The following is a 21,074-nucleotide window of genomic DNA, read 5'->3' as shown; positions in this document are numbered from 1 at the left end:
ACCCCCTGACAGGCAGGAAGTGAGAACATGAATTCTATGAATTTTAAAAAATGTATTCAGTCATATAACCACCACAATCAAGATACAGAATAGTCCAATGCCCCCTCCCAATTCCCTTCTACCCCTGTGCAGGCAATCTTCTCCCATCTTCCCCAGCGCAGACTGTAAGACTGTAAGTTAAATTCCCTTTGTTTGAGATCAGTATAGATCTGCTTTTGTTTATTTGGTATCTCTTCCACTTTTTTTTTTTTTTTTTTGTGGTACTGGGGTTTGAACACAATGCTTTGAGCTTGCTAGGCAGGCACTCTACTTTTGAAGCTTTCTTTGTCACTTTGCTTTAAGTATGTTTGTCTTAAATAATATTTACCTGAATTTGATTTATAATAAAAATCTAAGTCTTTCAATGGATGAATTCAGTTCACTTGTATTTACTATCATGAATGGTTTGGTTTTCTTTTCCACCTTTTGTTTCTCATTTATTATTTACATTATTAACTCTTCTTTTTAATGTAATTCTAATTCTTACAGTTTTCTGTCCTCAATATATTTTAGTTAGTTTTTGTGGTGCTGGGTTTGAACTCAGAGCCTTGACCTTGAGCTTGCTAGGCAGGTGCTTACCACTTGAGCTACACCATTAGCCCAAACTTTTTTTTTTTTTTTAAATCTTTACTGCATTGAATGATCACTATTCCTACAAGTTTCCCCTTGTTAATTTACAGGTCATCATTCTATTAATAGTTATCCCTGGCTAGGCATGGTGACACATGCCTGTAATTCGAGGCTGAGGCGGGAGGATTGAGAGTTTGAGGCCAGCCTGCGCTTATAAAGCAAGACCCTGCCTCAAAAAACAAACACAAATTTTAAAAATACTTAACAACCTGTCCCTGCTCTCAGATAAACATGATTCTTCTGGTATCTAAAATAGAATAACACCCATTGCCAAGTGTTATAATTATCTTCTATTTCCTCTCCACCCCAATAAAGTGTGATCTTTAGTTCACGTTCACTGTCCTTCTTTCCTCCCCTTTTTCTTCCCTGCCTTTCTCCCCTTAGCCACCTGATTCCAGAGTTTTATCAAGGAAATTTAGCCCTTATTAGAATTTCCCTTTTAGTGTGTTCCATCTGTTTCAAGAGTTCTTATTTAGCATGTATATTACACATTATAAATAGATTTAGGTGTAAATATATAGATCATGGGTCGTTGCTCCCCACTGCTTTCTTTTCTCTGTTCTTCATCTTCCCCTATCTTGAAGTCTCTGTTCTGATTTGTCATTTTATTAGTTTTTTCTCAAAAGTATCTCTCAGATGGGGTACTTAGTGACTTCTGCGTACCTTCAAATAGCTTTCATTCCTCCATGGTAGGGGCCATACTGAATGCCTTCCCTTTCATTAGCCCTCATCCAATTTGGCTGCCTTTGAACTTCCAGAGTTGCAAATGAGAAGAAAGAACTTGCTTTCTGAATGAGAGTGTGTATAATTTCCTGTATCTCTTTGAGTTTCAGACTTTTTACTTGTATATGGCTGAGTGTTTTTACCTACCAATCTGGTCTGGAACTTATGTCTTTCTTCAGTTCAGAGAAATGTCCTCTATTACTTAATTTTGACCTCTCCTGTCCTGTTCCTTTTTCTCCTGGAACCCACCACTTTTTCAGGGTGTCTGGGTTTGTTCCACTGTTCCATCTTTTACCACAGGATTTGCATCTCTTTATTTTTGACCTATGTTTTGAGACATTTCTCTCTTTTTCAGTTTTTTTTGAGACAGGTTTTCACCATGTAGCCCAGGCTGACCTCAAACTCATGATCCTCCCTCCTCATCTTCCTGAGTGCAAGAATTACAGGCAGGTACCACCATGCCCAACTGAGATTTCTTCTATTTAACTTTTCTAGACCTGTTTTTGGGTTTCAACATTACTATCCTCTCCTTTGATTTATCTATGGGAATTTGTAGTTCTAATATCATATTTTTTAGTTCAAAGAAATCTTTTGGGTTTGAGCTGCCAGGGTGTCATAATTTCTGACAGGGCTCCATCTATCTCTGCCAGTAGGTCTCTCTTCCCTCTGGTTTGTCTGTATCATTCTCCCTGATTCAAGGGCTGAGAAATTTAATCTGTCATTAGTTTTTTTGGGGGGAGGGTGGCCAGGGATACCTAACAACATCATAGTAGTCCTTGGGAAGTAGGCTGCTTCAGGGCCTTGCTTTCTTCTTCAAGGTTCTTACCCATGTCTGTGAGGCTGTTCTCCAGAACTTGTCTACAGGAAATTCTCTCTGCCAGAAACTCAACAGAACCCAGTTAACTACCAGTCAAGGCTTGGAGTTGTCAGATGGGGTGTGTAAGGGAACCCCTCATTAGAGTCACATCTGCCCAGAACCCTCTCCCTACTCTTCCCCCTGCTCTGAGTAGTCTTAGTATTACTGACAAATACAATGATATTCATGAAAAGACTTAAAAAACAGAAACCATTAACAGTAGTTGCCTCTGGGCTCTCCGACTGGGAAGAAGGCAGTGGGGAGGAGTCTTTTACTCCACCTCTGTACTAGGATTTCTGAGAGTCAGCACTTCTGACTTTGGGTGAGAAACCCTTTGCTGCAAAGTTAGCAGCGTCCTTGGCATCTTCTCACTAGCTTCTCCTCCCCAGTTGTGACAATCAGACCTGTTTCCAAAGCTGTGAGTATAGCTCAGTGACAGAGCTCATGCTCGGCATGCAGAAAGCCCTGGGTTTCATCACCAAGCAACAGCATCAGAAAACGACAAGTTTCCAGATAAGGTCCCAAATGTTCCCTGGGGAACAGTGGAAGTCACCCCTGGTTGAAAGCCACTGTTGTATCACTATTGTATAACTATTAGTTCTTTTTGTTTGTTTGTTTTATAAGTCATGTGCACGCCTGCAATCCTAGCTACTCAGGAGGCGGAGATCAGCAGGATCACAGATCGAAGCCAGCCCAGGCAAATAGTTCAAGAGACCCTATCTCGAAAAAAACCCAACACAAAAAAGGGCTGGCGCAGTGGCTCTAGTGGTAGAGCACCTGCCTAGCAAGTATGAGTCCCTGGGTTCAAACCCCAGTACTGCCCACCAAAAAAATAAAAAGATAAATAATACACCTTAAAGGATAGGGAGGCAAGTTAGCAAGATGGGAAGAAATTCAGATATATGTAAAGGAAAGAAGCAGAGATGGAGAAAGTATTGAACTCAGAGAGTGGGAAGAATAAGAGCAGGAAGACCCATATTCTCCTGTCACTGAGGCCCCAACACTGCAGGTGTCCCATAGTCACTGTTCCAGGGTTCTCATTCCATTAGGTTTCCAAACTGTCACAGGTGCCCTTATATTATATTGTATTAAACACCCCTTCACTTAGTCTAGTCTTACAAACAGAGACCTTTTGTTTGTAGATTTATTGCCCAATTAAAAACAGGGGCCCCACTGTATGGGTCCAGAACTCTATTCACTTCTTAGAACCACACTTTAAGAGGGACTCTGATCTGGCAAAACAACATTGGAATGATGCAAATAAGGTCTGTAAAAGAACTGAAGAAGGAACTTTAGAAAGTTGTTTGTGGGAAGGCAAAAAGAAAAAAAAAAAAAAGGTTAGGCTATTCATAAGGGCTGGCTCTCAATTACTCCAGGCTGTCATATACAAGAAAGAGAAGACTGGTTTTATGATTGTAACTCAGGAGGCAACCCAGGTAAAAAGTAACAAAGAGGCAGATTTGGCTCCAAATTTTAGAAGTTCTACTGGGGTTGTAGCTCAAGTGGCGGAGTACTTGCCTAGCAAACATGAGGCCCAGACTTCAAGCTCCATTACTGGAAAACAAAAAACAAAATTGAAGTTCTATCGATAAGAAAGACTGGAAACAAGTGTTTAGTCAAGCAGTGGTTCCCAACTCTGGAAGTGTTCAAGAAGACTGATAGGTTGCTTTCTACTGTGGGTCTAAGTTTGGATCAGATCTTGCGACCACCTGGCTACATAATTCTAGAAATTGGTAAGTTAGGCAAGAATTCTAGTTAACCCACACATTAGGCTGAGATATGGTTATTAGGAGTTGTACAGCAAAAGCCCTGACTGCAGGAGTCCCAACAGGCTAGTCAGAGACCAAAGTGGTGAAGGGCAGAGAAAGGAGATTTAATCAATGTGGCTACCTTGAGAACTGATAAAGGAGTTCAAGTGACCCCAATGTCCTCTTCAAGGAGTTGGCAGGAACTTTGAGGTTTTATAGAAAACAGAAACAAGGAGATGGTTGGGGTCTGCATAGCTGACAGAGTAGGTAATCTTGGTCAGATCAGGGGTCTGACTGATCATTATCTCAATTCTGGTTCTGCAAAGTTTCTGGAGGAGTACTTATCACTATCATCATGTGAGGAGAGCAGTCTAGTTCCCCTGAGATCATTATTTCTGCCCTGGGATGCAGCCTCACCACCATGGACCCTCATTTGGGGGTGGTTGGTCCCATGAGTTTTGGTCCCTTGCGACAAAGATCTATCAGTCCTGTTCTTCCTGCAATCCAAAGTAACTGCAGAAGAGAGTGACTCAGGAGGGAAAAAGTTGAAGAGGCAAAAAACAGCTACAGAGAGACAAAATGGAGTTGGTTAGGCCAGTGACTGATGTCTTCCTTCAATATATTGGAACCAAATGGCATGACCATGTATTTAAGTTCAGGGGAGAGTGGCTCATGGAAGAGCTGAGCAATAAGTAAGGATATCAGTGGTTTAGCATCTTCAGCTGGCCCTAGTCTGCTTGCCTTTCCCCACAGAATTAGAGCTTGTGGTTGCAAGAAATAGAAAACCTAACTTTGACTTAAGCAAAAACGGCATTTATTAGCTTACAAAACCAAAAAGTTCAGAAGGCAGAGCTAGCTCCGGGCAGGGTTGGATCCAAGGTTTCAAATGAAGTCATCAAGACTTGTTCTCTCTCCAGACTCAGCTGTTTCCCTCCTTGTAGCCAAAATCATCTTGGAATTTAAACCCTTCTGGATGAACTGCAGAGCAAGACCTTGGCTGAATAGCTTCCAAAGCTCCTCCCCACCTATAAGTAATTCCTTAAGAACTTCCTTTGTTGAGCCTTTGTCCCAAAGACCCTTCCTCTTCAGTACTTAAGTTTACCCTATTATTCTCAAAGATGAGATCTCAGGAAAAGGGAAAGATGGGGGATCTAGGAGGTCCTATTGGCTTCCCTGAGGTCTGCCCCCTGGGAATTTCTGGGACAAGGCACTCCTGGCTTCAATCCTGCCTACACCGACTGAGACAAAGAAGTCTACTAAGGAAAGCACGTGGAGCTATGGAAAGGAAGAGAAATATCAGGTGAGGTGAGACAGCTGACTAGCTAGAGAGGTATGGCTATGTTTCTTACGTTCCTAGATTCGAGGGCCAATTAGGAAGCTGCCAGAGCCCTGGCGTTCAATGCTGAGGACTTGGGCCAAAGCACAAACCTTGGTGAGGAAGACATGATAAGAAGATAGAGCCGCGTGGCTTACGCTTGTAATCCTAGCAACTCAGGAGGCAGAAATCAGGAGGATCGTGGTTCAAAGCTAGCCCCAGGTAAATAGTTCACGCAACCCCCCCCCGCCCCCCGCCATCTAGAAAATACCCAACACACACACAAAAAGGACTGGTGGAGTGTCTCGAGTTCAAGCCTCAAGTACCGCAAGAAAAAAAAAAAAAAGGAAGAAGGGGGAGGAGGAGGAGGAAGAAAGAACAAAATTCAAATCACACCCCGCTGCGGCCATGCATGAAGAATAAAATCCTTTTAAAGAAACTCTTCTGGAGCAATCGCGTCATCCAGCAGGCGGCTGACCTGGAACTCTGGGCAGCCTGGGCTCCGCGCAGTTGGACACTGGAGCAACTCCAAACCGTAGGACTACAACTCCCAGAATGCCGCGGGCCGGGCAGTATTACGCCTGCGCGGGGTGGTGATGACGCGCCTCAGCCGGCGGGGGAGCTCCTATGCCACAGGTTCAGGTTGGGAGATTGGGTCTAGGGATCAAAGTCTGCAGCGTGGGTTGGAAACCTTGAATCCCTCGATACTGATTTCCGCCGCGTTCCAGAGGGTTGGTGAAAATCCCATCCCCCACCCCATCCAGGGTGAAGCTCGCACGTCCTCCCGTCGAGGACACCCTGATCCATCTTCAGAAGCACTGCAGCCCTCAGAACCCCACATTCCGCTGCGGGTGGTTTGCGGCATCCGGTGTCCGCCCCCAAAACTACGCTCCCTCCCACACAGCCCCAGCTGCCTGCCCTTAATTGCTACCTAGGGGTCTCCTAGGGAGGCCTAGGTTGGGGGCCTCGGAAGTCGAGGGACCCAAGGGCATTTGGATTTCCGGGGAGAGAATCCCCTTCTCATGGAGACCACCTGGCCTTGTCAAGTGCAAGGTTTCCTACTCTGTGGTTGTCTTTGACATTCTAAATGGGAAGGAGAGAAGCTTGGAGGTGAAAACCTCAGCTTCCCCTTTCTTCTGTCCCTCAAACCTCAGAAAGTCCTGTGGAGGTGGACAGGGGCCCTAGTTGGAGATGGCCTAGAGCTCAGGCTCAAAAAAAATTTTTTTTCCTGTCCCCATAGAAAATTAAGGATTTCACCAGGTTGGTACTTTTGCTGGAGTGAGGGGTGGATCATAGATGGGCCACAGGAAAGGTGGGAGGGGCAGCCAGTGGAGTGCAAGAACTAAGGGGTCAGAGACCACACAGTGTGTTGCCACCAGGGTGATGGAGGTAGGGAGCTGAACCTTTTTGGAGCTGGGCTGTATTATCGTGATGGGGATTGGGAGTGGGTTCTAACCAGAAAGATGGAAGGTGTGACAAGTAGGGCCTTCTTTTTAAACCTAAACATTTTTTCTAATCCATCACCTTTCTCCATCCCCACTGCTGCTACCACCATTTTCTCTCACTTAACTTTTGCAACGTCTTCAGAATGGCCCGACCTGGCTCCAGTACTGTAGGCCTCCAGTGCACTTAGTGAATTTAGCATCCACATCTGATTGTGTTAATCTCTTACTCAAAAGTCAACCATGACTCCCATATCACCTCCAGGATGAAGTCCAAACTCTTGCATTGTTTACAGGCCTGGTGTGATCTGGCTTCTGTCTACTGTACCAACTCATCTTGCCATTCTCCCCTTTCCTTTCTGCCATGTTGAGTTTCCATCAGCTCCTCCAAAGAAGCCTCTCCTTTCCCTTGTGGTTGCCGCGTCTGGACTACTTTCTGTCCCTGCTTAAGTCATTCGCCTATGAGCAACTCCAGAGTTGCCCATTGTTTTAATAATAGTTAATTATGTTTATTATTTTAATAATTCCCAGCATTATTGAACACTCACTGTCTTCTAAATGCTTTATAGATGCTAATTTCCTTAAATTACACTTTAAAAAAATAAACAAGAGGGAATAAATCTAACCAAGCACATTGTAAGCATATATGGAATGCAAAAGTGAAACCTCCTATACAACTAATATATGCTAATAAAAATCTTTAAAAAATAGACAATATCAATATCCTTCCTGTCTTACAGATTCAGAAACTGAGGCTCAATTGCTTAAGAAAACACAGCTGGTGTGTTATGTAAAATTTGAACTCGGGTGATCCTGCTCCCAAGCCCACAGTTCTAATCTTGATCCCAACCCGCCTAATGTAGCATGCTACTGGAGGCTGGGGTTAAGAATAAAGCAGGGCAGGCAGGGTAGATTGGATAGGGATTAAAATGAAAGTAGTGATAAGCAAAACTGTTGCTAGGACTGTAGGTGACAATTGAGAGAAAGAAATGGAGATGGAGTGGACTGTTGCCATAGTGATGAGGTGGAGAGAAGGCCAGGAGAAGTGTGTGAATGACAGAATGAAGGCAGGGCTACAGATGCCAAGTCAGGTATAGGTGGGACTCATGAGGGATGGAGGAGGATTGATGGGAGAATTAATGGGGAGGCTAGGGCAGCAGGTTGGAGGGCACAGTTATAAAGGTTGTAGAGAGAGTAGTTCAGGGATTGGTGAGTTTTTAGACTCCAGGGGGAATAATGGGGGTGGGTCTGAGTGCAAATCCTGACAATGTTCTAGCAGCAGAAAGAGCAGCTGAGGAGCTGGGCTCCAGCCCTCCACCCTTCCACACCTGGCACCCACCTCTTCAGTCCTTCTTGTTCCTCTTCCCCAGTTAGGCAACCCCAGAAGTGTTCCATGCCGATGGCAAAGTTCACACCCTACCTTGGGTGGAGGAGCAGGTTTGCTGCCTCTAGGTAAAAATCTAAACACTCTTTTAGAAGTTTTATTTGAAAACCGGGAGACATGACAGAGACATGGAGTTACATTCTGCCATGGTTCTCAGGTCAGTAGTCAGGCTTGGGTCCCTGGAATTCATAGGACCTAGGCCCCTTCCAGACTGTGGGCTCCCAAGCATGACACCCACCCACATCCTCTCAGGCTCTTACCTACCCCCTGCCCACTTCCTGTGCCTGAAGAGACACTGTGGTGTGGGGGGTAGGTTGGGAGGGAGGGTAGGAGGAAGGGCCTGGTTTAAGGAGGAGGAAGTGAGAATCTGGGAGTTTGGGAGCTGAAAGGAACAGATAGATGAGAAGTGGGGAGGGGGGAACTGACTTTGTTTGTTGCCTCTATCCTCAGAAAGTCAGGGGCCTGCCATACCCTGAGATGTCTCCCCGCAGCTCAGATAGGAAGTTTGGGATAGGTCACTACCTGTGACTAGGCAATGGTTCGGTGTCCTGGGAGTGGTGGTTGGGAAACAGGCATGCTCCAGACAGGACAGCAGGAGCATCTTCGACGGTGGGTGAGCCATGCATGCCTCCTGGGCCAGGCCTCTTTCTCAGCTGGGTGCAGGCTGGCTGTTGGCATAGGCCTGATCCGGGAAGGAAGTACCGGCTCTGCGTGTCTGGGAGCATACTGAAGCATAGAGCTCTGGTTCGGGGCCTGCTGCCTGGGGTTTGGGCTCGGGGTCTACCACCACCTCGGAGTACTTGATGGGAGTCCCAGAGCTGGAGACGCGGCCCTGAGGAGGCCGCAGTTGCAGGCTGGTATAGCACATCACCTCCTCTGCCGCCTGGGGATGTGAGCTTATTAGTTCTCTGGACCCTCGGAAAAGGCCTCCATTCTCTTCCCTCCCTTTACTCCTCCTGCAGCTGACTCACCCTCTTGGGGCCTCCGGGGGATGGATCCTGTTGGTCTGGCCTTGGCTCTTGAGTCAGCCGTCCTAAGACAGGGAACAAGAATCTGGTCAGTTCCTTGTTCCTCCTCCCATGCCACTCCAGACACCTACCCCTGTGTCCTTCTCCTCTGAATGACTCCTACCTGTCTGTAAATAGTGCAGGTTCCCATACAAGGGGACCTCTTCCACAGCTGCTTCAGAGCTGCAACACAGATTGTGCGGGATGAGTTGTACTTGTTGGTTAAGAGGAACTCTTGGTCAACCCATCCCTGTTATCCCCCACTCACCATCCCTGCCCTGGCTGGCTCCTGCTCTGCAAACTGGTCCTCTGGGACCAGAGTGCAGCCAATGAGATGAAAAGCAGCAGTGTCACAGTCCCTAAGAGGGTCCACAGTCCCCAGGCCTGGGTTATGCTGGGGATTCCTGTGGATGTGGGACAAGGGGGGTGTTACAGCCTAGCCCCAACCCCCTCTCCCACCACCAGCAGGTGGGACTTGGGGCCTCATGACCCCTCCCCTAGGCCCCTGCCCCGCCCAGCTCACCCGGCACTAGTAGATCAAGACCATTTGTGTAGTTGTCACCTCTGCTCATGACTGCTGATGTGAGGGCTGGATCCGTAAGCACACTGCCCTGAGCTGAGGGCCAGCTCTGTTCATGGTCTGACAGCTGCCACAGCTCCCCTTACTCCCATCCCTCCTGGGGCTGGCCCCCACAGCTCAGCATCCCCAACACTGTTGGTGGCAAAGTTGTTGGTTTCCGGGGAGGAAGGGGGAGGGGAGAGATTAGCAGAAGAACAAAGACCCCGCCCTGTGCCTGCACCTGCGCCACCCTGTAGCTCTGGAGCTCTGCCTAGGCCCCATGGACTGTGCCCCCTAGACTCCGGCCTGAGTGTTCTGTGCCACGAGCAGGTGAACCCCTAAAGCTTTGGAAGGGCAGAAGTGACATGAGGCAGGACTGGCAAAGGCAAGAGCACCCTTTCTGCCACAGGATGCCCACCTTTTCTCTCCAGCTCTGAGTCCCATGGAGAATGTATTCCTCAGTGGGCACAATCAAAAGCGGAATGGATGGGCTGGGGATGTAGCTCAGTTGTTAAGTGTTTGTCTTGCATGCACAAAACCCTGGGTTCAATCCCCAGTACCACAAAAAAGAAGCAGGATGGCTTTGGTACCCACAGTTCCAGCACAGCCCAAGGCTGACCTGAGAGGAAATAAGTTTAGATGATGGTTGCCATTGTTTATTGCTAATATTATAGTTGTCAAGGGTGGGGCGGAGTGGGGAATAGAGGAAGCTAGATTCTCCCCTCCCAACCTACTTCATCCAAACTGTCCCTAAGAACCTGTCAGATGGTTAATTGCATTAAAAGAATCTGCCCCAGGACTATCCTGGCAAACCCAGCCTGTCTTTACACTTGTTCACTTGCTGGGTGGAGTGCCCAACCCTGTGGGAGGCTAGGATGTGTGTAGAGGGGTCTTAAATTCTGAATATAAATTTAAATTTAACAGCCTGCTGAAGATGGGGACAACAGGAGAAGTCCTACCCTTCAGTTTCAGGCAATAAGGGATTGCACCGTCAGGAGAGAGTTTAAAAAATAAAATAAAGCCAGGTGCCAGTGGCTCACACCTGTAATCCTAGCTTCTCAGGAGGAAGAGATCAGGGCAAGTTCGGGAGACCCTATCTCGAAAAAACCCTTCACAAAAAAGGGCTGGGGAAGTGGCTCAAAGTGTAGGCCCTGAGTTCAAGCCCCAGTACCACAAAATAAATAAATTAAATAAATAGAATAAAATCAACTAAAATTAGTCTCTTTTTATTATCACCATATTGCAGCAATTCTAAAAAAAATGTCAGTGATCTGACATGATCTGATCTTTTGTAGCTCTTAGTTGTAAACTACTATGTTCACTGATGAATTTTAATGATATATATAGCCTTCAAATTAACATACTTCAGTTGTTTATCTTTTTTAAAAAAATTCTAATCTACATGCAGATTAATCCAGACAACTCCCAGTTACACAATAGACCCTTGGTACAAGCCCATTCATGTACCTTGGTTTATATTAGAATTCGTTCTTAACAGTTTGGAATTGTTCAGGTTTGCATCCAGCACAATGTTTGTCTCCAACCACACAGTTAGCTACACATTTCTGTGTTTAACCTGTAGATTAAAAATAAATAATGATGCCGGGAATGGTGGTGCAGGACTATAATTCCAGCACTACAGAGGCTGAGGCGGGAGGATTTCAAGTTCCAGGCCAGCAGAGATACATGGAGAGTTCCACGTTAACCTGGGCTACAACTGAGACCAGTCTCAAAAAAAACAAATGAAAACAAACAAAACACAATAACAAAAAAAACCCAGTAAGCTGTGCAAGGATCATGTGCTTGTAGTTCAGGCTTCTCAGGAGACTGATGCAAGAGATCACTTGAGTCTAGGAGCTGAGGCCAGCGCCTGGCCGTGGGGGAGGATTCTCATCTTAAAATAAATAAATAAATTGATTTTAAAAATAAATGAATAGAATAAGCTGGGTGCTGGTGGCTTACACCTGTAATCCTAGCTACTCAGGAGGCAGAGATCAGGAAGATCACAGTTCAAAGCCAGCCTGGTGAAGGCCCTGAGTTCAAAACCCAGTACCACACAAAAAAAAAAAGACTAAACAATGAGGGACTGAGAGTGTAGCTCAGTGGTAGAGCTTAGCATGCTCAAGGTCCTGGATTCAATTCTCAGCACCAAAAACAAACAAAAATCTAGACTGGAGTACAGACTAGAGGTGGAGGTATAGGCACTGGGTTTAATCCCAGCACAAAACATAAACAAAACAAAAAAAATTGTAACACAGTGATTGTAAACCTGAACAAATTAAAATTGGATTATTTTCATCCCACTCAGCAACTAATTGGAGTTGTCATTTTTATTTAAATTTTCCAAAACTTATTGTGAAGTGGGAACTTTGTGACTCTTTGCTAAACTTATCCTTATGCTTAAGACTTTTCATAGTTATTTGTATATCTGTGGCTCCATATGACAGAATATTTTTAAATGAAATTTAATAAAATGTCCTTTAATGAATTATATGTGAATATTGACAAATCTGACAATATTTCTGTTGAGTATGAATATGTAAATATTACTTAAAACAACTTTGCCAAAGCTAAGAATAAAAAAAGAGGGTGAGAGGGTGGGCGGGGTGGAAGGGGTAAGAAATGACCTAAACAATGTATGCACATGTGAATAAATTAATAATAATAAATAAATAAATATAAAAGAATTAGATAAAAAAATTCCTAAATATGTTTATTTTAATGTTTATTCACATTTACATTTATTTAATAAGTTTCATGTCATTTTTTTCTTTCTAATTATAAAATTTGCCTAAAATAAATCTCAATTCCTATTTCTTGCAGAAAAAAAAGGAAATAATACTGCTTCACCAGACATATCAATATGTAAGTGTAAGGTTTTTGCCCCTTCTCCCCAAAAAGGCAATAAAGTAATTAAGAAATATTAACCCTTACTATTTCCTTTCTTGTTCTATAATGTTTATTTAACTTAAAATTGTTAACTACATATTTATGCTGACATCATTTATTTATTTATATCTACAGAGTTCTGTAATAAAAAAATATATTCACTGAGTTTTTTTTCTGATCCCTATTATTTGTTTCATTTCATGATTACTATGGAAAAATAATTTTGTCATAGAGAAGAACTTAAAAAAATGATACACTTGGGTGTCAAATATACTAAAGATACCACCGATTCCTTACCAACACCTAAAAATTGAGACATTTCCAATCTGAAAAATCATGATTGGTTGATTCTTTTGAAAAACTCAGATCAGGCAATAGGGTCCTCATTTCCTAAAGGCAGCGATCAGCTGGGAGCCATTTATTCTGTTATATCTGGCCTGAACCCCTTATTTATGTTGACTATGCCAACTGGGTTAAGGTTAGACTGTCCTGCTCTCCTACCTAGGCTGCCTTGGGATAATCTGACATTCCCCTTGGTGTGGGTCTCTCTCTGTTCTACCTTCCCTCTCCCTTTCTGGAAAAACAAGAACATACTCCCATATTTCACTCAACACACATATAACCATTGCCTGCTGTTTTGCCAAGCTCTACAGACAGAAATGCAAATGGAACGTTCCTTTCCTCAGAAAGCCTTTGGTCTGGTTGGGAAGATGGCCCTGTGTATATCAGACAATTAAAAGACAAAGTGGAACTAGGTGCTGGTGGCTCACACCTGTAATCCTAGCTATTCAGGAGGCAGAGATCAAAAGCATGTGGTTCCAAGCCAGCCCCTGGCAAGTAGTTCGAGAGACCCTATCTCAAAAATACCCAACACAAAAAAGGACTGGCAGAGTGGCTGGAGCAGCACAGCACCTGCCTAGCAAGTGTGAGGCTCTGAGTTCAAATCCCAGTACTGCCAAAACAAAACAAAACAGTTCTCTCCCTGGCGAAGTCCTGGAAGGCAAGCAGGGAGATAGATGGTGAGGCAGAGGGAATCTGAGACAATCAGAAAAGGGTTATAATCTTTGCCTTGCCTTTTACCTGATTAATAGTTTACTGAAGCTTTCTGGCTCAGAGCTTTTTTGTTTGTCTTTTGCACATGCTAGGCTTGCACGTCTACCCCTGAGCTAAACCCCCATCCCTAGTTCAGTCTTTAAAAGACTAAAAATACAGGCACTGTTTACTTGATCGTTCCATTTAATCATCCCAACAGCCCTTGAGGTGCCTGCGTGTGATTATGTCCATTTCTCAGGGTGGAAATTGAGGCATGGAGAGAGATTAAATAACTTCTCTAATTCACCCGCTTTTGAGTTAAGAAGGGAGAATACTAGAATTCATATTTTGTGTATCATGCTACATTTGATGAGGAATTTGCACTAGAGGAATTAGGAAGCCAAGTGCAAAAGCCAGCCGCGCTGAGAATGAGCCCCGTGTGGTTGGTGCGCTCGGAGAGGCACTGCCTGCGTAACTAGAGTGACTGACGGATGACGCCCCGCCACACGCCGCTCGGCTCCCCCACCGCCGGTGGGGTCGCTTCTTGGCGGGCTAACCAGTGAGAGGTGGGGTAGGTCTACGTGCGTACGCACGCGGCACTCTCTGCCCGTGGTCCGGGGACTTTCCCCTAGGCGGAAAGGTAAGGAACACGTCCTCCGTCTGTAGCCTAGGAAACAGGCCTTCAGCGCGAACTGCCGTTAAGCAGCTGCGCGCGTAACCATTTTATAGGGCTAGAAGATGCGTTGTCTTTTGCTTAGGGCGAGGAGTTGGTAATGTGAGCGCGAAAAACAATCCACTTTTTAATGCAGAATTTTTTAGAATACAAGCGTTTGGAGACATCCTGCCTAATAGAATATCTGAATAGATGAGAAATGAACTATTTAGGAAGTCCAGATGGACACGACCTTATGCAAATATGACACAACCCGCCCACTTGAGTGGGCGTGGCCTCCAGGACAGTCCCATACGAGTAGGCGTGGCCTCCTAAGAGGCCTGCTGCGAGATCAGCTGGGGTGGCGTGCGCGCTTGCGCACTGGGGCGGGAGGCAAGGCTGGCAGGGCTGGTCGCTGCGCGGGCCCTCTGTCTGTGGGCCAGCAATGGCGGGCGGGGTCTCAGTCTCGCATGTGCTGGGGCTGCTGCTTGTGTCTGCGCTTCTTGGGGTCTTCGGAGAGCGTCCCAGCCCCGACCTCGGGGCACCCCCAGGTACCAGCGAGGGCTGCTGGAGGGAGGCTGGGACTGCCTGGGAGACACCCACGTTCTGAACCGGTCTCTGCCCTCCTTCTACAGGGCACCGCGCCCGGGTCGGCAAAGGGGCCACCGAACCCCGGAGGCGGCCGCCGTCCAAGGACCAGCGCGAGCGGGCCCGGGTCGGGGCTCTGCCTTTGGGGGCGCTGTACACCGCGGCCGCCGTGGCTTTTGTGCTGTACAAGTGTTTGCAGGTGCGGGACGGCCGTGGGTGGGGGAGCCCTGGGCTTGAATCTCCCACGGGGGCGCTATGGTACCAAGAACAAGACACCGCTTCCCGTTCGCCTGTAAAATGAAGACAGTAGTTCCTTGACTTACCCACATTATGGGGTTTCGAGGTAATGGATGTGAAGGGCGTCTGTTAAATTGCAAATCATAACCGTCACATTACATCCTCCCCCAATCCCAGTGAAGAGCGATCACTTGCTCCAAGTCACCAATTTAGTAACTGGTGGCAGTTGGGATTTGAACCCAGCTAGTGCCTTTATCAAACAAGTGCGGTTTCTGGTGAGGTTCCAACCTTAGCACGAGCAGATGAATACTGCAGCCAGTGTGTCTAGAGTTAAAGGCACTAAGCAGCTTCAGGTTCTCCTAGGAAGGAGGCCCTGAAATGTGGACTGACAGCACATTCTGATGGATCAAAACTGTTGAAAGTTGTACCATCCAGGGCTCCTTCAGCCCTGATCCTATCACTTACATGCATTAGGAAACAGGGCTGAACCAATTTCGAGATATACTAGAAGGGATAGCTAATAATGATCCCAAGTAGACTTGGCAGGCTAGGATGAGGGTCTAAATTTAATGATGAAATTTAACAAGGATAGATTAACAAACTGTATTCCTCCCTTGAACTTGGACCCAAATAGGGGGAAACATAGCAGTAGTACCTTGAAGAAGACAGATACTTGAATTGACTACTAAATTCATTGTGTGATGTGATGGTTCGTTTCCCAAATCAGGTGTTGTGTGTTATCTGATGATCAAAACATGGAGAATTTTATTCTCCTCAGGACTCTGCTTTAAGTGGGCTACACGTATACTAAAGCAGCCAGAGAAAATATGAATTGAACACTGACAGAAAGGACTGGAGGTTTTATACCAGAAGAAGGCAGGGATAGGACCATTGTCTTCAAATTCCTAAAGAGCTATCATGTTGAAATGACAGACATTATTTGGATGGCTCTAATTTAGCACTAAGGAAAGAAACATATGAAGGACAAACCTTGGCCTTGTATATTTTCTGACAACCAGAACTTTATCAAACTGGAGAGTTGTTCACTCCTACAGATATTTCTGCAGACTAGTGGGCGTATTAACTTGTTGTTTCCTGTCCTGGGTGCAGAGCTGTACTAGAAATGATTGAGATTCTCTGAGGTAAAACTCAGTTTTCTCTGCACAAATTCTGTCCTCCTTACTGGCTTTGGAGATTGAGGTGCCGAGCAGAACCTTGTTGCTTCCTATTGATTGCCCTTTCCTCCTCTCATAAAAGGGTAAAGACGAGGCCACAGTTCTCCAAGAGGAGAAAGGCAAGAAGAAATCATTGCAGTCAGGTGGGTTGAGCAGAAGTCTGTGCTTGGTGTGAGGCAATCAGGAGACAGCAGAAAATAACCCTTGCACACCTGCCTTTTCTCCCTTGCCACCAGAGCAACAGCTGGCCCAGTTGACGCAACAACTGGTCCAGACAGAGCAGCACCTAAACAATCTGATGGCCCAGCTGGACCCCCTTTTTGAGCGGTGAGAATCTGTGGAAGGTGGAAGGTGGGAGGAGTGGAGACAGGCTAGGCAGCACCTTGAGTGGGTATTTCTGCAGTGTGACTACTCTGGTTGGAGCCCAGCGGGAACTTCTGAACATGAAGCTACAGACCATCCACCAGCTTCTGCAAGATTGCAAGCCAGATAAGGGTGTAGAAGTTCCAGAGCCAGGTAGAGCTGGGAGTGGAGTTTGGTGAGGGGGAAGGGAAGTGTGGTGAGAGGAAGACAAAGACTCTGAAACTGGAACATGCTGATCTTTCCCCTGCAGAAGCCAGCACACCCTTTCCTGAGGACTTGCAAAAAGAAAAGGACGAGCAGGAAGCTGGTGACAGTCAGGCCTGGGAGGAACCCATAAACTGGAGCCCAGAAACTTGGAACCTAGCTACTTCCTGGGAAGTGGAGCAGGGGCTAAGGAGAAGATGTGGCAAGGCTGTGACAAAGGGCCTCAGCTCCAGCAGGAAAGGAGGGACTACAGCTGAAGGTTTAGTAAAACAAAGTCTGTTTTTGTGACTGGGTGCTCCTGTGTGCTTTATCCATCCACCGCCCCCCCCCTCCCAAGCTGGTCATACACACACCCATACTAGGTGCCTAAGGACAAATGGGCCTCCTTGAAAAGCTTCCCTTATTAGGACAAAAAAGAGGGTGCCTTCCAGAGTGAGAACAGAAAAGACAGAGGGAGCTCCAGTTCTTTCCCTTGTATTCCTGAGACCACTAGCATGCCAGCCTTCAGGGCCCAAAATCCTTCTTATTTCCAAAAATAACAACAACAACAAAAATTTATTAAAATCCAGTGGTAAAATAAATTATAAAAACCAAAAAAAATCTGGACATATGCCTGTAATCCAAGGCTGAGGCAGGAGGATTGGGAGTTTGAGGCTAGCCTGGGTTACATACAAGACACAGTCTCAAAAAAGCTGACCCCTCCCAACACACACACCCCCAAAAATTATATACACAACATAAAAATAGCCACTTTTACAAAGTTGCAAACTGGATAAACTGGCCACAGACAGCATGTGCTTATCAGTTCTGTATCCTCTCATCAGGATGTTGGAGGGGCTGGTTCAGCTGAGGGTCAGTTGTGTTGGAGCTGGGTTCCTGGTTCTTGAGAGCTGGTCAAATGTCCCAAGAGTAGCTTAGCAAACACAAAATAACCCTCATCAAACCATAAAGGATTCTGTGCTTTGTTTAGTGCTGAAGAAGATTCCTTTGTGTTCCTGGCTCTGACCTTTGAGTATGGGGAGTTCTGGAATTTGTAAGATTCTTCTAGTTCTGGCTGCTATGGAGAGAAGACAGTTCAAGCATTAGCAGGAGTGCTCTCTGCAGACACTATCACCTGAGGGGTTGAGGAGGGGGTCCCAGAGAGACGCAGGAATGAGCTAGAAACAGACCTTAGCTCCAGCTCATGGACTTCATTACAGCAGTCTGCCTGAGGGAAGACATAACTTACCTGATAGCCAAAGTCAGACTGTGGTACCAACGTGATAGCTCTTCCTGGTCTGTGGACATAAGCAGTAGCTTCTCCTGAGGGAAGGACAGCTAGGAAGAGACCACCTCTTAGTGCAGGACTCAGAGAGGTCCAGGATGAAGCCCTTGCTGTTTCCATTGAGATAATTCAAGGATGAGAAGAGAACTAAATGTAAGCCCAAGCCTTTGTCCTCTCTATGAAAAGGGGCCAAGGCAATAAGCTGGTCCATAAGCATTTGAGGACTAGGACTCCCACTTATCACTTACACTGAGCAGTCCACCACAAGGGCCTCCTGAGTGGCCAAAGACCTTGTGGAGTTGACACTGGGCCATGGGGTAGAGGGCCCTGCAGGCAAAGGTGCCACTCTTCAGCAGGTGCAATGGGGGTCGAGGCTTGGCCATAACGAGCACATCAGAGAAGAGGAAGAACATTCGGGGCCGAGGCTCCCCAGTGGGAGGCACCACCAACAGCCAGCCCTGGCGTAAGAACCAGCGACCTAGGGAGGGGACAAAGGGCGGTTATTCTGGTGCAACTCCAGGGAACAGAAGGGAAAGGAGGCTGAGGAAATGGGGGCATGTGCTGTTCAACAGAGGAAGAGAAGTGAGCAAGAAAGTGAGGTTGGAGGATTAAGAGAGTACAGTTTACCTGAGGTAAGCCCCTTTGCCCAGCGTCCACTGAGTAGAGCCTGAACACGCTGGAGGTGCTGGTCATTCTTTTGTTTCTGGCCAATGGTATGGACTCTCTGGGCAGTGTCACTTATCAGCCGAGCAGCCCCTGGAAAAACATCCACCTTACTTCCAACTCAAGTGACTGGTGGTGGTGAAAGACAGGCTAGTTTGCAGGGGACCTGATCAGGCAGGGCAGTAGGGACACTGTACATATTGGTTAAAGATAGAGACATACCAGGAGGAGGAGACATATCGTTGGAAGTCAAACCAGAAAGGGATACAGGTCAGGCAGCCTCCTGCCTGAGATGAAGAGGAGCAAGAACCTACGTGTGAGCTGTTGGTAGTCAGGGCTGTTAGGACCTGTGTTTTCAGCCAAAGCAACAACGAGATTCTCATACCTGGAATTGGACAGTGGTAAAGATATGAAGAAAGTTGAGGCAGGTAAAATTCCCTCTGCTTCTGCTTTACATACAGAACAACCCCTCCACCCCCCACATCCCTCAGTTGCAAGGCCCATATCCAACCCACACTGAAGAATTGGCAGCAGACTGTAGTTCAGCAGCCAGTCTGGAAGATGAAAGTTAATCAAACCAACAAGGATGCTACAGTTTATGAGCCCTAACTCATCCCCAGGGACAAATTCTGCACTAGGCTCATTCAATGAATTTTTCCATATAACCTCTTAGGCCCTTGTGCTGATCCTTCACTGTACTACAAAGTTCCACAGCCCCAGGCTCAAGACTGCAGACCCCAGCTATTCCTGTGCCTTCACGTTTTGTTTTGGAAAAGCCTCTGAGAAGCAGTTTGGCCAAGGGAAGAGGTAGGGGTTTGGGATAGACTCATGGTATCCCACAAAACTGAGAACAGCAGTCATACAGTCTTGGAGGGGGGGTGTTGAGTCAAGGGACATTCACTCACTGCTGGAGCCGCTGCAGAGGCAGAGGGAGCAAGTCCTGGAGCTGAAGGCCCTCAAACTCAGGGCGGCCTTCCTGAAGCTGCACGCACCTTCGGAAACGTTTGTTTTTCTTTAGCTGCTCCTGGAGTGAGGGGAAAACAAGTCACTCTTTATATTGCATTCATCTGTGCTCCTGAGAGAAACCTGGTCTCCCTATAGGAAACCTAGCAAAGAGCTGGACACCCAAAGGGTTCTCTAAATGCAGGAACTGTATGAATGAAGTTTGAGTCTATATGTACGGGGCAAGCAAGGAAGAGGGAATGAACTTGAGGTCATCTCCAGGTTACCTGTAGGGTGGTCCGGGATCTCTCTGCGTTGGCAGCAAATTGGGTATAGAGCTCCAGGTGGCGGCAGAAGCCCTCTAACCCTTGCCCCCAGTATCCTCCTTCCAGGTAAGGAAGCAGCTCTCTGTGTGGGCAAGAGCAGGAAAAGGGCAGCCCAACAACTACTCAAGTACTCCCTCATTTAATTCTCATAATCTCGCCCCTGAGGGAGTGCTATTACCCATTTTACAGATGGAGAAACAGGTAGGTTAAGGCACTGGGCCAAGGCCACAGGCGAGAAAATTGGCAGTCTGAGTATGATCTGGGCCTCAGACTCCAAGTTCCGTGCCAAAGGCCAGGGCCCTCCCTTCCCTCTATCGGCGCCCCTTCCACTCACTGGCTGGCATCGTAGATGAGCTCCCAGGGACCGAACAGGGTCTGGCGCTCTGGTGGTCGCAGGGTCCCCTTGGCTTTCAGGATCCCCAAGAAGTACTGTAAGAGCGAATACAGGTATTTCAGGCTGGGGGAGGAGGAGGAGGCCAATGCCAAGGTGCAGCCAGAAACTGTGGAAGTCTGCCTGAGCTCCCGACCTGCAGGTAGAGTGACCCACACCCTCGGGTCCCCGCGCGCGCAGGCCCCCACCGTGGCCACCAGTCCCAGCTGCTCCTGGTAGCGTCGCTCGGTCTCTAGCAGCTCGCGGGCGGTGCAGGCGCGTTTCCGCTCCCAACGCGCACGCTGCTGTTGAACCGGGCACCGCGCTCTGGGGCCGGGACTCTCCATGCCTGGCGGAGTTTCGACCTTTCCGGCCGCAGCCCGCCGCAGATTCAAATTCCAACCGCTCCGGGGGCGGGGCCGTGGGGGTGTGGCCGGGGAGTCGAGAGCCAGAAAAGAGCATGCGCAGTGGCCGCCGGACTGCGCGGGGCTCTTGCGGCTCTGCGCGCCCTACTGCAAGAGCGGCGCTGACAGTTCCCGGCACGTACCGGGAAGACGCACCTCTGAGCCGCACTGAGCTGGGGTAGTAGCGGGGACTTGGGGTCAGGGGACTCAAGGTGCAGACACTGGCCACGCCTCGGTGTCCTATCTGCAGAATCGCAAACGG

General features: G+C 47.1%; 3 protein-coding genes across 7 annotated transcripts; 1 reads left to right on the top strand and 2 right to left on the bottom strand.

Moving 5' to 3' along the window:
* Nucleotides 1–8,220: 8,220 nt before the first annotated feature.
* Nucleotides 8,221–9,781, bottom strand: Sit1 (signaling threshold regulating transmembrane adaptor 1). Its single transcript, XM_020184933.2, is given in 6 exon segments — nucleotides 8,221–9,020; nucleotides 9,109–9,170; nucleotides 9,269–9,327; nucleotides 9,413–9,548; nucleotides 9,668–9,737; nucleotides 9,740–9,781. Coding segments are annotated over 6 exon segments (603 nt in total). The 3' UTR covers nucleotides 8,221–8,786.
* Nucleotides 9,782–14,639: 4,858 nt separating this feature from the next.
* Ccdc107 (coiled-coil domain containing 107) lies at nucleotides 14,640–17,400 on the top strand. The gene is made up of 6 exons (XM_020184930.2): nucleotides 14,640–14,827; nucleotides 14,912–15,063; nucleotides 16,359–16,419; nucleotides 16,513–16,603; nucleotides 16,680–16,792; nucleotides 16,890–17,400. The coding sequence occupies exons 1-6, from the start codon at nucleotides 14,722–14,724 to the stop codon at nucleotides 17,129–17,131; spliced, it is 765 nt and encodes a 254-aa protein (XP_020040519.2). The 5' UTR covers nucleotides 14,640–14,721; the 3' UTR covers nucleotides 17,132–17,400.
* Arhgef39 (Rho guanine nucleotide exchange factor 39) lies at nucleotides 17,389–21,016 on the bottom strand. 5 transcript variants are annotated; one of them, XM_074051509.1, is made up of 9 exons: nucleotides 20,618–21,016; nucleotides 20,373–20,467; nucleotides 20,000–20,120; nucleotides 19,676–19,794; nucleotides 19,085–19,155; nucleotides 18,735–18,863; nucleotides 18,356–18,585; nucleotides 18,072–18,160; nucleotides 17,755–17,900 (listed from the first exon to the last, which is right to left on the bottom strand). In XM_074051509.1, exons 1-9 carry the CDS (start codon nucleotides 20,753–20,755, stop codon nucleotides 17,888–17,890), a joined length of 1,005 nt encoding a protein of 334 aa, XP_073907610.1. In that variant the 5' UTR covers nucleotides 20,756–21,016; the 3' UTR covers nucleotides 17,755–17,887. The 5 variants fall into 5 exon arrangements, 4 of the variants coding, with proteins under 4 accessions (XP_073907609.1, XP_073907608.1, XP_073907610.1 ...); XR_012440383.1 differs by having other exon boundaries at nucleotides 17,860–17,900; nucleotides 18,072–18,217; nucleotides 20,618–21,015; XM_074051508.1 differs by lacking the exon at nucleotides 18,072–18,160 and having other exon boundaries at nucleotides 17,389–17,897; nucleotides 20,618–21,014.
* Between the last annotated feature and the right edge of the window lie 58 nt (nucleotides 21,017–21,074).

Source organism: Castor canadensis, chromosome 13 (assembly GCF_047511655.1).
Source record: "Castor canadensis chromosome 13, mCasCan1.hap1v2, whole genome shotgun sequence".
NCBI lineage: Eukaryota > Metazoa > Chordata > Mammalia > Rodentia > Castoridae > Castor > Castor canadensis.
Note: the sequence above shows the minus strand (reverse complement) of the source record. Positions and strands in the feature narration are given on the sequence as shown.

Bases quoted from the DNA above. Each gene is read 5' to 3' on its own strand.
- Ccdc107 (XM_020184930.2), top strand. From the start codon at position 14,722: ATGGCGGGCGGGGTCTCAGTCTCGCATGTGCTGGGGCTGCTGCTTGTG. The intron at 15,064-16,358 runs GTGCGGGACGGC...CTCTCATAAAAG, and splicing joins TGCTGTACAAGTGTTTGCAG to GGTAAAGACGAGGCCACAGT. The intron at 16,420-16,512 runs GTGGGTTGAGCA...CCTTGCCACCAG, and splicing joins GAAGAAATCATTGCAGTCAG to AGCAACAGCTGGCCCAGTTG.
- Arhgef39 (XM_074051507.1), bottom strand. From the start codon at position 20,755: ATGGAGAGTCCCGGCCCCAGAGCGCGGTGCCCGGTTCAACAGCAGCGT. The intron at 20,121-20,372 runs GTGAGTGGAAGG...TTGCCCACACAG, and splicing joins CTCATCTACGATGCCAGCCA to AGAGCTGCTTCCTTACCTGG. The intron at 19,795-19,999 runs GTAACCTGGAGA...CCCTCACTCCAG, and splicing joins GATCCCGGACCACCCTACAG to GAGCAGCTAAAGAAAAACAA.